Raw genomic sequence first — 16,012 nt, forward strand, 5'->3', positions numbered from 1 at the left:
TTTCTCTAAACAAGGGTGTAGTTTTAACCTTTTTCCAGACATGGGGCTTCTGATGACAGACTGTCTTCGTAATGGTAGTTGTCTCCAGTGAGTCCTGTCTGGCCCCATGGACTTGAATATGTCCAGCCTCTATCAGTGTTCTCTTCTGTTGCTCCCTAACTGCTGGGTGTCATGTTCCTCCTCAGGCTGTAGAACTGTACATAATGAATGGGGACTGTGAAGGCAAAGCAAAAAAGGCATTTAATATTTAAATATTTCCTGCAGCATTTGTTATTAGGTTGTCCACCCCTTCCTCTCTGTCGGAAAGCATCAATATGCCCCCGTATATTTTTAACTTCCCTTTATAATTAGAATATCTGTAAACTCTTTTTCCCTAACGTCCCATGCTAGTTTTTGTTCCAGCTGTACTTGGACTTTCCTGATTTTTGTTTCTAAGCAGCTGAGCAATACTGTCATACTTCTGATTTATTACGTGTCTTTGCCGCCACTTATGCTATTGCCCCTTTCTGGATTTAAATTGTTTAAAAATCTCCTGGTCTAGTCCTACAGGTTTCCTGCCAAAATTCCCACTCTTACTTCACAATGGGGTAATTTGTTCCAAGGCTCTCAAATGTCCTAAAAAAACCCCATCAGTATCCTTCCCCTCCATGCCTGTTCCTTAGGAGAGTCTATGTACCAAATTACTGAATCTGACAAAGTCCACTCACCTTAATTCCAACCTTCTGCCAGGTTCTCGACTTCATCATCTTGCAGTCCTTGCAGCCCAAGCTGGCATCCACATGCACAAACAGCTCTTCCCTGTTTGTGAGCAGCTGGCCGCATTGTAGCTACTTAATTTAATTATCTGGTAGAAATCTCTATTAAACCTAGCCAGTGTTTTGCTTGACTGAAATGAGAGGGGACTTGTTTTCTAAGCTTGTTTTCTAAACATAGTCACTATTACGTTCAGTTTTGAGCAAAAGGAGATACATATCTTTATTGAGTTGGATGTACATTGCTAGACTGCTATGGACCAAAGGAGGCACATATTTGATCTCTGTTAGAAGTCAGATTTCCCTGAGATGAAAGTGAAAACATGACACACATATGTTTATGTATATTGGTTAAAGAGTTAGTGGTAGTTAATGAGTTCTATCATTCTGAGATTTTTCTTTCTTCTCTTGGAGCATGTGATCATATTTCCAATAACTGCCTGCTTGCTAGCCTTTTAAATACTCTGGAGAATAACATTCATTCTCAAATTGAACACAGTAATCTGGTCCGCTAAGTCATTCATTTTATTTATCACCCTCTGGTTGACCTTCTTCCCTGTTCACTTTTCCACTGGGCTGCTTCCAATTTTGTTTCACAGCAGTATGAAACCTTTAGTAAAAGATGGAGAATAATTACTATAGAAAATTGAATGTTTCTGTGATACAGCTTGAGAAGCTGAGGTTGACAAAGCTATAGGCAAAAGCTACAAGGGAGGCTAGAGGGGAAAAAAAAAATATTGCATTGTTTCAAATTCTGGTTTGAGCAGGCGATAAATAAGTTTTGTAGCTTTTGATTCAGATTTAATGGCTTTTGTAATGACACTTTCTCAAAAACTTCTTTTTAGCTCCATGTTATCTGTGCCTTCATTTCTTTTTCTGAGATGACCACATTTCCTTGTATTTCATGCAATAGGTAAAGAGTATCTGTAATATGAGACAGAGTGGATATCCAGACTTTCAGAATATTAGGGTCAGGTACACTGAAACATGCTAGGAACAGTCAGGTTTAAGAAGATAGAAAATTTTGGGTTTTTTTGGGTTTATCTTATGCTTGTTTTCCTGCTGTGACATCACCTAAGAACAGCATATATTTTTACTTGGCTGAGGCTGTGGCAGTACAGACTTTTTTTTCCCTGAAAAGCAAAGTAATGACCTTTCTGCCACCCCAAAATTTATGGGATTTTAATGCTTGTCTTATACTTGCTCTTACTATACAAATACATTAATTAGTTCATGAGGTCAAATGAGATTTTAAAGAGGACTATTAAGAAAGTCAGCATACTAGGAGGAGGAAGGACTGTGGAAGAAATACAAAGGAGAATAACAATAAAGAGGAATGTGACTAACAGTTAAGTTGCTCTAATCTGCAGTAAGAATAAAATACATAGACACACACTTACTCCTTATTGTAATTAAAGAGCAGAACTAAGACTGTTAGTATTATTTTCCATATGCATCACCATGACACGTTATGTCCTGGTTTACAACAGTCTTCCTAGAGATGTAGTCAGTGCCCCAAGCCTGTCAGTGTTCAGGAGGCATCTTAATATCACTCTTTAACTTGGTTAGTTCTGAACTGGTCAAGCAGTTGGACTAGATGATCATTGTAAGTTCCTTTCAAATGAAATAGTTTATTGATGCAGAGGCACTTCAGCTGGGCTGTTGGCCATGCCACCTTTTAGAGGAATATACCCATTTTCCTAAATTTAATAGATATTTGAAACTGTACTTCCTCTTGCCATGGGGGGGGATGGTATGGGCATACTTTACTTTGTTATTATGTCTGGCTTGCATTACATTCTCACATTTACCCTTAAAGTAGTTCTTAAAACAGGAAAAAAAAAAAGGCATTTGAAAAATGGTTTATTTGTGCATCTTCAGTATTTCTTATGTCACTGTAACCATGAATACAGTATTATTAACACCTATGAAAAAAATGAGGAAAATATCAACTTTAACATGGCGTAGAGTGTTTCTTGCTGATAACAGAATAATATGACACAACTTCAGGCATTGATGTTTGTGGCTACCATGGCTGTCTTACTTACTGGCTCCTCAGTATATGGTGGCTTTCAGTCTGAAAAGGAAGCAGATAGCAGTACTTCGGCTTCATGAACTAATTTAAGAGTGTTAGTAAACTTCCCCTTTACTTGCTATAATGGCAGAGATAGCTTGCTCACAGGAAAATAACTTTCGCACGGCAGTATTATAATGAAAGTAGATATTTTAACCTCCTTTGTTGAGAGGTAGTGAAAATGTTAGTTACACAAAAAAAAAAGTCTGTTTAGATTACAAATGCATGTATGAAACTGACCAGCTGTGATTACTGACAATTACAGGATATTATTTAATTTGATTCTTAATAAGCATCCTTTACCTTTGCACAGTTGTTTTAGGGATTCTCCAGATGTAGACTCCAGGTGAGGGTTAGACAAAGAATTTTCTTCTGCAACCTCCACCCTTTTGAGAAAGTGGGTGAAAAAAATTGAGAAAGGTAGTATTCCCTAAAAGGCAAGGAAAAGCTTATTTCATACAGTGAATGAAAAATACTTTATGAGTGATGCTGAAATTCAGTTATGTCATATAGTCTCTTAGGAAGATAGGTGAAGTTTAGACTCATGTAAAGCTAAAAGTTAATTAGCTGTGGGCTGTAGTAGTGACCTGTGTGGGAGGAGGCTGTGCACCACCATATAACACTCACAAACAGCTTCCTCCAAAGCTGGTATAAACATTTTCTAACATGCTAAAAGTTCTAACAGTCAGGGGGGCATGAAGTGCGTGTTCTTAAACATATTTGAGAAAGTGACAACTGCTTTGGGCCAGAGATGCGTCTGGAGATATGCTGCTGGAGATGCTGTTGCAGGGATTGTTGGAGAGACACTCCTGGAAAGTGGTCCTTCATGCCAAAGGGGTAGTACTTCTAGTGGAACTATGACCTGTGGGTAACTCATACTGACGTGAGAATACCTTAGAGGTGTTGGTGGCCTGTGAAAGACCTGTTTTGTAGTAGTGGAACATCTCTGAGCAGCTGTAGCCCATGGGTGACCCACGCTGGAGCCCGAACAATAAGAAACAGAGCAATGTGAAAACTTGAAGAAGTAAAAATCAGGAGAGAAAATGAGTACAATGTTAAGTACAGCAGAGAAAAGCAAGCAAACAAACAAAAAAAACGAAAAACCGAAATTAGAGCACATGACCCCAACCTCCTATGCTGCTTCTCACCTCAGTAGTGAAACTAAGATGGACACAATAAAGTTGAGAGAAGGAAAGGGGGAGGATAGGTGTGCTACTGAAGCTGAGCCTGGGCAGAGGGAAGGAAAGCTGTTTACTTGAGTGCTTGTGTCCTCTTTCTTGTTAACTCCTGAATAGGTGATCAGGGTTTGTGTTAATTGGTAATAAATTAAATTAAGCATAATTAAGTAGAAATTCCCTAAGACAAAACTAGTTTGTCCGCAGCAATCTATTGAGCCCGTTGCTATCATGTGATTGTGAACGGTTTATCTCATGACCAAAACTGCCATTTGAGCAAGTAGTCCTCACCACGAGATGGATTAATGCCTAAATGTGACAGAAGCTATACTTGTAGGTATATGACAGTCATGTGACTGGATGTGCTGCCATCCTCACCTAGTCAGCTGTAAAGTCATTATACAATTAAAAAAAAAAATTTTTTTCATAAAATACTACTTGCCTGGTAGAGCATTTGATAGAGAAAAGGCTATTGGTCCCAATAAAAGAGAGCAGTATGGGTCAGCTGAATTGACCTGGCAGACTGTATACAGTCTGCAGGTTGCACTCATGAAGAACTGTGACTGTGTGAAATCCTTGAACTATGGTTTCTTCATTATCCTTCCATAAGCGCAGAACAGTTTTCTGCCATGATTAGAAATGTAAGCATGAACAAGTTTCACACTGCAGCTGGCTGATACTGAGGTCCTGTTGAAAACTTAATCACAAAGTCCTGTTTATTTGAACAAAGGGAAGTGGTTTGTTTAGACTATATGAAGTATTTAACATGTAACAGGTGTGGGTATTGTATGTAAGGCTGTAAAGTAAAATTAAATATAACCATGATTCTGTTTACACTTGTCTTAAAACAGGTTAGCAAGCCAGAAACATTAAGTTTGAAAATCTGCCAGGAATAAAGTCTAAATACCTCCTACCCCTTTTTTAGTTACTGTGCCATTCTGCCTTTCTTAATTAAGAGCCAAATGGCAGGTAGTTTTCATGGTGTTACTTGTTCGTATCTACGTGCAATGGTCCCCTGAAACTAATTCTTGAAAAAACAAACTGAACAAACTAAGCTTTTGAACATGCCACTTACACATGAAAAATTGCTTATATTTAATGTTTTTTAATGTAGATTTATTTTATTGTAGTGTAAAACATAGTTGATATTGCACACAAACTTCTATAACTTTCCCTGTAAATATTTTTTTTTAAAGTTGGCATTTACTAGCTGACTGCAAAATGAAATGTAGAAATAACAAATTTGAGACGCAATCAACATGCATGATACCAAAAGTCAGTAAGTACTAAAAAATGCCTGTTATAAGGAAGTGATTACAAATAGCAAAGCCAAAGGGAAAATAAATCCATGGGCTTATAATGAATTATATTATTTTTCTCTTTAAATGTTGTTTGCAGTCTTTTAACTGTTCTTGTATCACATCAGGCTTATGAATTCTTGGAAGTTATTGGTAAAAATAATCGTTGTCAACTGTAAACACCAAAATAGTCTTGAGGGTACATTGTTACCACTTCGTGTTCTCCAACATGATAAATTAAATATTTGTATAACATTATTTGGATTTATATGATTATCTATAATTTCCTTGGCTTCTAATGAGAAACTTCCAATGAGAAACAAAACTTCCATATTTAATAAGTAAAATAGACGGTAGGTATAGTATCCTGTCATTAAAGAAGGCAACTGAAACACCCACTGATCCTGTCATACCTAAGGATGTGCTTCCAAAGTCAGTTGCCCTCCTAACTGCCATGGCACTCCCGTGAATATATGTCACAGCCCAAGACCACAGTGCAGCTGACAGCCATGAAAGCATGATAATACAGGAGCAGTGCAAGTAAAAGGTAAAAAAATCAATTAAGCTCTGTCCTACAAGAAACAAAAAGCATTTTTTAGTGGTCTGTTCATTTGTTCATTTCCTAGATGATAACTGTCCTTTGGATTCTGTTCATTTCCAAGATGATAACTGTCCTTTGGATTCATGGCATCTTTTTTTTCTTTTTTTCTTTTTTCTCTTTTTCTGCAGCTGTTCCACGCACAAGTGATACCCAGTGTAGTTCAGTTCCAGAGCCTAGGTATGGAAGAAGAATCGGCTCTGAGTTTTCAGCAGGTTCTGTTGTTCGATTTGAGTGTAGTCCTGGCTATCTGCTACAAGGCTCAAAAGCCATCCGATGTCAGTCTGTACCTAATGCTTTAGCTCAGTGGAATGACACAGTACCAAGCTGTGTAGGTAAGCAGTTGCATTTAAGTCATCTGTCCTGTCACACATGTCTCTCAAGCAGAATTCAGGAACTGTTTCAGAAAATAGTATTCAACGCATATATTCGCTCTTCTTTGATTAATGTCAGTCATGCCGAATTTAAAAGAGCAGTCTTCCATATAAGAAAGTAATTGAGTACCAGCTGGCTGGTAGGCAGTATAGTTTTTTGTATAATGACTTAGATTACATGAACAAGTGTGATGCACATTTTCTTGAACATTCATTATTTTCATGACTCACCTACAACTTGAAATACAGGACAGATTTTAATTCTCAAGAAGTGTCTTTATGTTTTCTTATACATTACTTGTATATTTCTGTCACACACAGAATGATGGATTTCTTTTTCAAGTAGAAGCATAGTGTACATTGTTAAGTGTAGCTATGATTCTTCAGTCTGTTGATAGGCCTGTAGTAGTATAATATTTAGCACTTCAAGTTTTGGGGGTTTTGGTTTTGTTTGTTTGTTTGTTTGTCTTTTTTTGTAAATGTTGCAATGTTTTCTTGCCTCCCTCCTTGGATTTAGCCAAAAGTCATAGGACTTTATAATTAGAGTGGTCTAAAAAGAAATGTAGAAGTCCTATTTTCTGTGTATTTTGGTTTTTGTTTAGTTCTTTTTTCTTGAACCTTAAGGAAGCAATTGCATATAGAGTAAGAATATTTAATATGCCACACTGCTTTACCAACTAGATCCAATACTGGAACTTAAGCTGTGGGAAAGATTGCATGATTTCTGTCAATCATGACTGTCTTTAATGTTATGTCTTTACAGTTTTTTGTTACTCTCAGGTAAGACATGATTAGGCTGTGCTGCTAGGCTGCACACACTCAAAATGAAGTTCACTTCTGAATTGTTTATTCATGAAGGTTGTATTTTAAGCTTGATATCATTAATGTATTTTAGATAACATTGCTTTCTAAGTTCAGAGCATTGCTTTATGTCTATTTGTTTATGCTACAAGAGGTTATAGTTATCTTAGTAAAATTATTACTCCATTTCTGTTCTCTGAAGTGGTTTAGGTTTTGTAATAATGCATGATAATACTTTCTTTCAGTGCCATGCAGTGGGAATTTTACTGAGCGGAGAGGTACTATTCTTTCACCAGGTTACCCTGAACCTTATGGTAACAGCTTGAATTGTGTGTGGAAAATCATAGTGACTGAGGGATCAGGTATTCAGGCAAGTCTCTATTCTGTCAAGCATGGAATATTAAATACTTTGTGGTTCAGTTTGAAAAGTAATTGTTTATTTCTCTAGAAGAATCAGAAATCAGTAAGGTAATTTGGGGGGGTACTTGAAATATTTGTATTTTGTTTTTCTCAATATTGTTCTTTGGGTAGCTTTATTCTATGTTACTTTGTATTTACATGGGAGTAGGAATGAGAAGTGGTTAACAAGTAGCTTTCTCTTCTAACTGTGTAGAATATTGAAAGCAGGTCCTGATCCTTCAATCTGGTATGCAAATGCCAACCTTTTCTATGTGCTAGGATATCACTGAGGCAACTCTTGACTATCTGCTCATTTACACTTTGCATAATTATTTATGGAACATACATGAAAAATTCTTTTTTCTTACCTGATATATTTTCTAAAAGTTAAAATGGTTTAAAAACTGAACATTAACGTTTTATTTACATTTCTTAACTCAGGTGTTTTTTGTTTGGATATGTATATTTTCTTAGGGGCATGTTCTTTTTTTCTTTTTTTTTTTATTTTCTAGAACTAGTTGGTTAAAAACTTGTGTGGTGGTGTTTTACAGATCCAGGTCATCAGCTTTGCCACTGAACATAATTGGGATTCTCTTGAAATATATGATGGTGGAGATATGACAGCACCGCGTCTTGGGAGCTTTTCAGGTGAGTCTATGCCATGATTTAAGGACCCAGTTCTATATATAACTGAGAGAACGTGTCTTTGCTCACATACATAGACAAGGAGTATATTTGTATTGTGTTGTTTGCGGTATCATTATGAAATGTTCTCATTATTGAGGGATTTTCAGGTGCTGTAAATGTATCAATGTTTAAATTCAGAAAGAAATTTTCAGAAGAAAATCTGATACTGAAATATTTATCTTTGACTAGTGGGATAGAGGTGATTTAAAAAAAAATTCTTTCTTTTATCTTACTTACCCCTCCCATAGAGAACATATAGTGATATAAATCGGTAGTGATGTTCAAGGATGTCCTTTGATACATTTGACTTAGTTTATCCTTGTTAGCCTCCCTTTCTCAGCAAAGAGATGAAGCATTCAGTATTCATCCAAACTCACCAGACCTCAGAGACCAAAACAAATTACTACAAGTAGGAGATAACAAACCATGTAATTTGTTGTTTCACAAGTATATCAGGGATGTATAGCTTTATTCCTCTTTATAAACCATTTTTTTTATAGAAAGTGCATGTTATATAAACCAAAGCAAGAGAAAGAGATGCCTCATATAAGATTAAGTTATGAATAATATTCCAGAGTCATGAACTCTGTCATAGCCTGATCTGATTATGGTATAGCTAAAGTATTTAGTGGCATTTTGACTCTCTGTTGACTTCATGAACTTTTAAAATACAGATGTATATTTGATTCTGTAAAGAAATGAATGACCAACTGAAAAAATAATCTGATATTATTGATTTGGATACTGAACTAAATAATCTGTGTTGTATGTTAACTCTTAAACAGCTGAGCCCCACCCAGCTGCGTGCTCACTCCCACACAGTGGAATGTGGGAGAGAATTGGAAGGGTAAAAATGAGACATCTTGTGGGTTGAGATGTAATAGGTAAAGCAAAAGCTGTGCACACAAGCAAAGTAAAACAAGGAATTCATTCACCACTTCCCATGAGCAGTCAGGTGTTCAGCTATCTCCAGGAAAGCAGGGCTCCATCATGGGTAATGGTTGCTTGGGAAGGGAAATACCATAGCTACCAGCATTCCCCCTTCCTCTTTTGGTCCTCAGCTGTTCTTGTTGAGCTCAACATCATATGGTATGGAGTGACCCTTGGGTCAGTTGTGTCAGTCTCCCAGCTTCTTGCCCACCCCTACCCCACTCGCTGTTGGGATGGGGTGAGAAACAGGAAAGGTCTTGATGCTGTGCAAGGCCTTGACTGCTTAGCAGTAATTAGAACATCCCTGTGTTATCAACACTGGTTTGGTCACAGATCCAGAACATAGTCCCATACCAGATACTATGAAGAAATCTAACTGTCCCAGCTGGACCCCATACAAAAGGCTATATTAAAATGCACCTATAAAAAGGAAGCTTAATTATATTAAATGCTAGTAACTATGCTGCATTTTGGCAATAAGGAAGAAAGAGACTATTCAATGTAGTGAGCTTTTACAAGTGAAATATGTAGCAAATATATTAGATCCATTGGATAAAGAACTGATTAAATGATCCATTTAACAATATTCCATTTAGCAATGCTCAAGACTCAAAACACTCTATTCTATACTAAAAGTGTCTTTTTGCTTTATTTTAAAAGCCTTACTTATTTCAAGGGAAACTGAAAAAGACAGGTTTTTGTATTAGTATATTTCATGGAAGATAGAGTAGCACAGCTTTACTGTGTATTTACCTGTTTTGTGTAATGAATGTCAGACTTAAAATGAATTATTTTGTTTATAGGAATGGCCTAATGAAGAATATTTAAACGTGACATGAAATCTTGTTCTCAAAACTGAAGCAGTAATGTGACATTGAAACTGAATTCCAGGCATAATTTCCTAAGTGGTTTAGAAGGCATCATTTCTCTCTTACTATATCTTACATAATAACCATTGTCTTCTGATTCACTTTCTGTGAATTCGTGTCTTTTAAATATGCATTCAACATACACAGACGTAAAACTAATTGCTAATAACTTTAATAAGTTTGAGCTGCGAAACTGCGTCACAAAGTTTCTTTGGAAAGTTTAATTCACTGGAGTCTCTTTCTTAAGGAAGACTTTACAAGGAGGGATAACTACACCATTTCTCTGTGTCAGGGCACAGCTATTTTAGGGGAAAGTGATAGGGGCTTCATAAATAAAGCTAAAAAAAAATTAAATCCTGAGACTATGTGTTAACAGACATAAAGATACTTTGTGTTGCTGTCTTCCTGGTGGTGGAATACATGGATTTTTGTCCAACAATCTTAGAAGGAAGCTTCTGTGGATAGAACTGATATGTTGAATGCCAAGAGGGGTTTCCTCCAAGTGTGCACTTGTGGCATGTGATGGAAAAGTGAATCCATTATTTTCCTGTGCCTGATACTGATAGGTGAAGCCTCTTGGTGGGCAAAATGTTTTTTTTCAGGATACAGTTTTCCAGATGATGGTAGGCAGTGTCAAGAGACATTCACACTAATTGGAAATGTATTAATTTTTTTTGCTATCAATATTATTGGTTCATCAAAGTAGTGCTTGTGGCTCATGGGGAAATGAAAATAACCTTGCCTTTGAAAGACAACTATCAAAATAATTCCTCAGTCTTTTACAACAGTTGCTGTACCATTTACAGAACGTATATTAGGTATAGCAGAATTTTGATTAATTCAGTTGCCTTACCAAATGCTTGAATGAAACTTTTACAGTGATAGACATGTTTCCAACTTTACATAATAATGTTATACCTGCAGTGTTTTAATAAAGTGAAAGGCTATTTTCACAGATGAACATCAACTCTTAATTCTCTCAGTTGGGAAAGTCACAGTTTTTACAAACTTTCTGTAGTCAGAATTAAAAAAAAAAAAAAAGCCATAACTAGAAAATTAGAATTTATTTTTCTCCTACAGAGCTACTATACTTCATTTTTCATTTGGAAATTGATTTAAGTCTCCTGTTTTTTCATAGCCATTCTGCTTTCCACAAGGAAGTGAATTTATTAAAAAATATGATGCTAAATAAAAAAAACAACAGTTTCATTATATGCACATTAAGTTTACCACATGTCTGGTCTTCCATGCTTATCCTTAACAGCTGCAATCTCATATTTTCCTCTTCCTCAATCCAGTACAGGCATCTTCCCTCCAAGAATATTTTTATCTTCTAAAGTCTGAATTCGTTATAAGACTATAAAGTTGTCAAGTGAATTTAGAAAGACTTTAGTCTCATAGCTTACTAATGGTAGTTCGTACATGAAGCCTGTCCACTAAGCCAAAACTGCAGAAAGACCTGTAAAACATGGATAACTATTTTCTATATCCCATGGTATGCATTGTGTGATATGAATGCCCTGTATGTCTGTGAATTTCCATCTTTGGAGCTTCTTTATCAGACAGTAAAATCTTCCTTAAGGCCAATTTGTCATCTTTTAGCTCCTTACCATGTATATCAAGATTTTGCTTAATACAGTTTTAGATTTAAAAGTATTTGCCATTTCCTAGTTTAGACTGTAGATTTAGTAGGATAATTCTTTTGAGCATTTCTTTTTAAGGCCAAGTTTCAAGCTTACCTAGGCTGCTCAACAGTTACTATAGAAACAGCAAATGCCCCACAGGAAATGGAAATATTTCTTATGCAGTCACTGTTGAAGTTCATTAGCTACTTGATACTGTCTTTGAGGGTAATCATAGAAAATGATGCAATTTTTTTGCCTCAGTAGAAGTTTCAGCTTTAGACTGTGGGATGTTTTGTCGTAGTTGTGTGGCAACAGAAAATGTAGTGTCCGACTTAGCAATTCTAGTGGCAAAGAGTGCATCCAGGGTTAGTGCTAAGCTTTTTGTGTAGCACTCGATTTTATTATAGTTTTTTATTATAGTGGAGCAGACACAGATGAAAACTCTGGACTGATCTATACTGCAGGTTTTTACACGTGGAAGAAAGGTCAAATACAGTTGAACTTGTTCCATAATCAATCCTTTACTTACCTGTTTATGCATCTTTTTGCTATCCAAGTCAATAAAGTTTCATCTGAACATGATGTTATCTTGTTTGATTGTACTTACCTAGCCTCTTAGTATCGTGACTGGTAATCAGAATTTTCTTGCAGCTTCAGTAGAAAACAAGGCAGAATGTTTGAGATTTCCATGCTCATAATGAGAAATAAGCCTGTCTGATTCAGTCCTGGTTACGTCTTTTCAGTATAAACTCTTGATAGATCAGTATGCTACAATTTATTCCATAACTTTTCTTTTTCTTCAGGTACAACTGTGCCAGCATTGTTAAATAGCACCTCCAATCAACTTTACCTGCATTTTCACTCTGACATTAGTGTGGCAGCAGCTGGTTTTCACCTGGAATACAAAAGTAAGACTGCTTCTCCTTGGAAACTTTCTCAGGTTTTTCCTGCATATGGAAAAGGAAACAGGGACTTTATTTTGTTCTTTGGTTTTGTTTTGCTTGTTATTCCCTGACTACCAAAGTCTACTCAGCATGAACGTGATATAAGTGATATCCGTTAAACTGAAACTTTACATTAAATGACTTTCGAAATTGCTGAAAACCAACATTCCCAATTTAGCAGTATATTACAGATCAACCTGGCAATTCAGAACAACATTTTAAAAATGTGGGGTTTCAAAATGGAGAGGAAAGTGTTCAATTTATTTCAACTTAGTTCTGAAATTTAGGTAACAAAAAAAGTGAGAATTAGTTTCACTGCTTGGAAATAGATAAAACCAGAACAGGTAGCACATTCTTTTCCTATTTATATGTGCATATATTTATTCCTTGCTGTTATTCCCTTGCCTTCAAATTATTTTACCTCAAAAAAATGCTGTAATTAAACAAACAAAAAAAAAAACAAACAAAAAACAAACAAAAAAAAAAGCAAAAAACCCACCACCATTATAATCCTAGAGCTACAAGAAGGCACTACCTTTCTCTTGGTAAATCATTGGTGATATGAGCAGAATAACCTCTGAAGTTTAATGGCAAATTCTGCTATATATCAACTTTTGATATGTTTTATCTGTTTTGATATGTTTTATGAGCAGCTTGGTGCTAAAATACAGTTGTTCGGTGTTATAAGCATCAATAGATCACATCACATAATCATTTTAATGCAAACAAGCATATCTGTGTGCTTTAAATACTATAGAATAATAGTAAATTTAGCATAAGTGCTTACAAAGAATTGCTTTTAACTGGAAGTAGTTATCAGTAAGAATATTCTAGTCTTGAAAAAAATGATGTGATGATGAGTTAGTCTGATGAAAGCTTTGATGAAGGTCACAAAGTAAATCCTCCTATTTTTTAATATGAACATACTCTTATTTTCTCACAAAGGGCACTCAGTTTTATTGAAAGTTTAGATTGCTTTCATATTACATGCATTCCAACATTAATGTCTAAAACTGTTATTGTTGTTATTCATCTTTTTAAGAATTACGAACAATTAAAGACATGGATGATCCTAATAAACTCTATTTAGGATTAAGATTAAAAAATTGTAAATAAGATATAAATATATGCAGAATTTTGGAAGACTCAGTTTTCATCTCATAATACATATTTAAATTAGACATAATTGACAGGATAGTCTTATGTTTTAATTTCCTTATTATTTCAAGCATATATATGTGGTAGTTTTTTTTAATACAGGCATTCTAACGGTGATGTAGAATGAATATATTACTTCTGCAGGAATCTTTTTAGAATCTACTATTTTGACAAAGTTCTCCATGTTTGGTTGGTTTTGTCTGGTTGGTTGTTGGTTTGTTTTTTTTTTTTTTTGTCTGAGGAGCGCTGCCCCCCAGTGAGTTAGCCCATTTTCCTTTCCCCTGAATCTGCAGTGAATGTGTAATTCCATAAGTATAAAGAAGTAAAGATTTGTTCTAGGAGGTAGCTTTACAATGAGCATTTTGAAGTTTTTACCTTTTACTGTGTGGGCTTTATTATCCCTGTGACTCCTGAAAAAAAAAAAAAAAAAAAATTGTTCTGTTAACAAGTAAAAAGTGTTTGGGAGCATGCAATGTCACTTGGAGTTATGCTTTGCTTTGTCTCCTAATTGCCAGTCCCACAGCTGTGCTCTGTTAAAGCATCTGTTGACTTCAATGGTGCCAGTATTTCAAGGCCAGGTTTTCTTAGGAGTGCAGCTCAGTACAGGTCAAGGTAGCAACACTGAACACTCAGAGCCTAGTTAACTATTCTGTTGATAGTCTGGCAGGAAAGAATAATTTCCCTTGTTATCTGGCTCTATGGTCTCTGCAGGACTAGCAGTAGTACAGTACCTCTCTGTGTCGCTGAATACAGAAGCTGAGCAAATCCCCACAGCAAGAATTTACTGTTTTATATTAAGCAGTCACCTTTTTAGATCAAATAAGAAGCAGAGAAGGAAATACTTTTCTGTGTAAGAAGATACAGATATTGCTAGTGTTCAATTATGAATTCTGAAGCCTGTGACCATTTGGTCACCTACTCTTCGAAGCAGCATTGGAAAAATAAATTCAGAAGTCAGTCTAATATTTGGAATAAAAAGTCCTTTTCTTGAGGGGTTGACTTACTAAAGCAAACACAAAAATGTCTGGTGAAAAAGCATTCAACATTAAATGCTACATTAGAACCTCAGATACTTTTGGTAAAAGCAAAGGGAAAGGAGGGCTAGATTCATAGTCTTCCTAAATAAAATGTTTTGCAGCTATAACATTCAGCTGCAGTAAGAGAGGCTTCAGTTCAACTCCTTCAACTTCTTGCAGAAATTTGAATGTCTAGGTAGTCGTAGTGGGGGTCTTCAATATCTGCTTTTAAGGCTGTTCTATTTAATAAGACAAACTTTGTAGCTGTAGCAGGATTTGTATCAGAATTCTGGACCCTGAAGTAAGAAAGGTCTTTTTCCCATTCATTACTTCTGCTGTTTATTGTAGCACTTTTATTTTATGTGGTCTCAACAGAAGAAAATTCAGTGATGTATGTTAAAAACAGTATTTCAAAGGTGACTGACAGATTTCCAGAAAGACATATATAACATCCATTCATTTAAACACGCTGGAGCACTTCCTCTATGAAGACAGGCTGAGAAAATTGGGGCTGTTCAACCTGGAGAAGAGAAGGCTGTGTGGAGACCTCATAGCAGCCTTCTAATATCTGAAGTGGGCCTATAAGGATGCTGGAGAGGGACTCCTCATCAAGGACTGTAGTGACAGGACAAGGGGTAATGGGTTCAAACTTAAACAGATTCAGGTCAGAAATAAGGGAGAAATTCTTTACTGTAAGGATGTTGAGGCACTGAACAGACTGCCCAAGGAAGTTGTGAATGTTCTATCCATGCCAGTGTTCAAGGTCAGGTTAGACAGGAGCTTGAGCAACCTGGTCTAGTTGGAGGTATCCCTGCCCATGGCAGCGGGTTTGGAACTAGACAATCTTAAGGTCCTTTCCAACCCTAACTGTTCTATGATTATATGGTTTCCACATCAGAAAACAAGCTCAGAGGTCCCAGTCAATTAGAGAGGAAGAGAAAGCATAAAATTGCTGGGCAATACTGTAAGAATAAATGAGAACTACTTTCAATATCAATTTGTTAAAACCCCCAACAGTATTATGCCATTTAATATAAGCTGGAAAAACTGTCCCTTAGTTTTGTAGAAGAAAAGAAATAACAATATAATCATGAAAGCAAAACAAAATTGCATATTCATGTATTTTAAAAATCTCCAGCATAACACTGCAGCAGTGTAGGTGAAGGAGATTAAGCATTTAATGTTGTTTTAATTATGGATAGATAGAAAATTCATGGAGAAGAAAGACTCAAAAAAAAAAAATATATAGCAAGTCCTTAGAGAACAAAAATTCATGGGCACACTTCTTATTTCATTTCCAACTAAGTCATTT

The 16,012-nt window shown here is 35.9% G+C and overlaps 1 protein-coding gene across 1 annotated transcript in view; it reads left to right on the forward strand.

Annotated features, from left to right (window-relative positions):
* The window catches only part of CSMD1 (CUB and Sushi multiple domains 1), a 1,163,462-nt gene that overhangs the window by 992,937 nt on the left and 154,513 nt on the right, over window positions 1-16,012 (forward strand). The window contains exons 34-37 of the mRNA XM_061460659.1: window positions 6,029-6,232; window positions 7,318-7,442; window positions 8,023-8,119; window positions 12,386-12,490. Of these exons, the coding sequence (XP_061316643.1) occupies window positions 6,029-6,232; window positions 7,318-7,442; window positions 8,023-8,119; window positions 12,386-12,490 (531 nt within the window). The remainder of the gene's footprint in view (window positions 1-6,028; window positions 6,233-7,317; window positions 7,443-8,022; window positions 8,120-12,385; window positions 12,491-16,012) is intronic.

Source organism: Pezoporus flaviventris, unplaced genomic scaffold (assembly GCF_033815535.1).
Source record: "Pezoporus flaviventris isolate CSIRO_AGI_PZ_B2104156 unplaced genomic scaffold, CSIRO_AGI_Pfla_v1 ptg000031l, whole genome shotgun sequence".
In the NCBI taxonomy this organism is placed as follows: domain Eukaryota; kingdom Metazoa; phylum Chordata; class Aves; order Psittaciformes; family Psittacidae; genus Pezoporus; species Pezoporus flaviventris.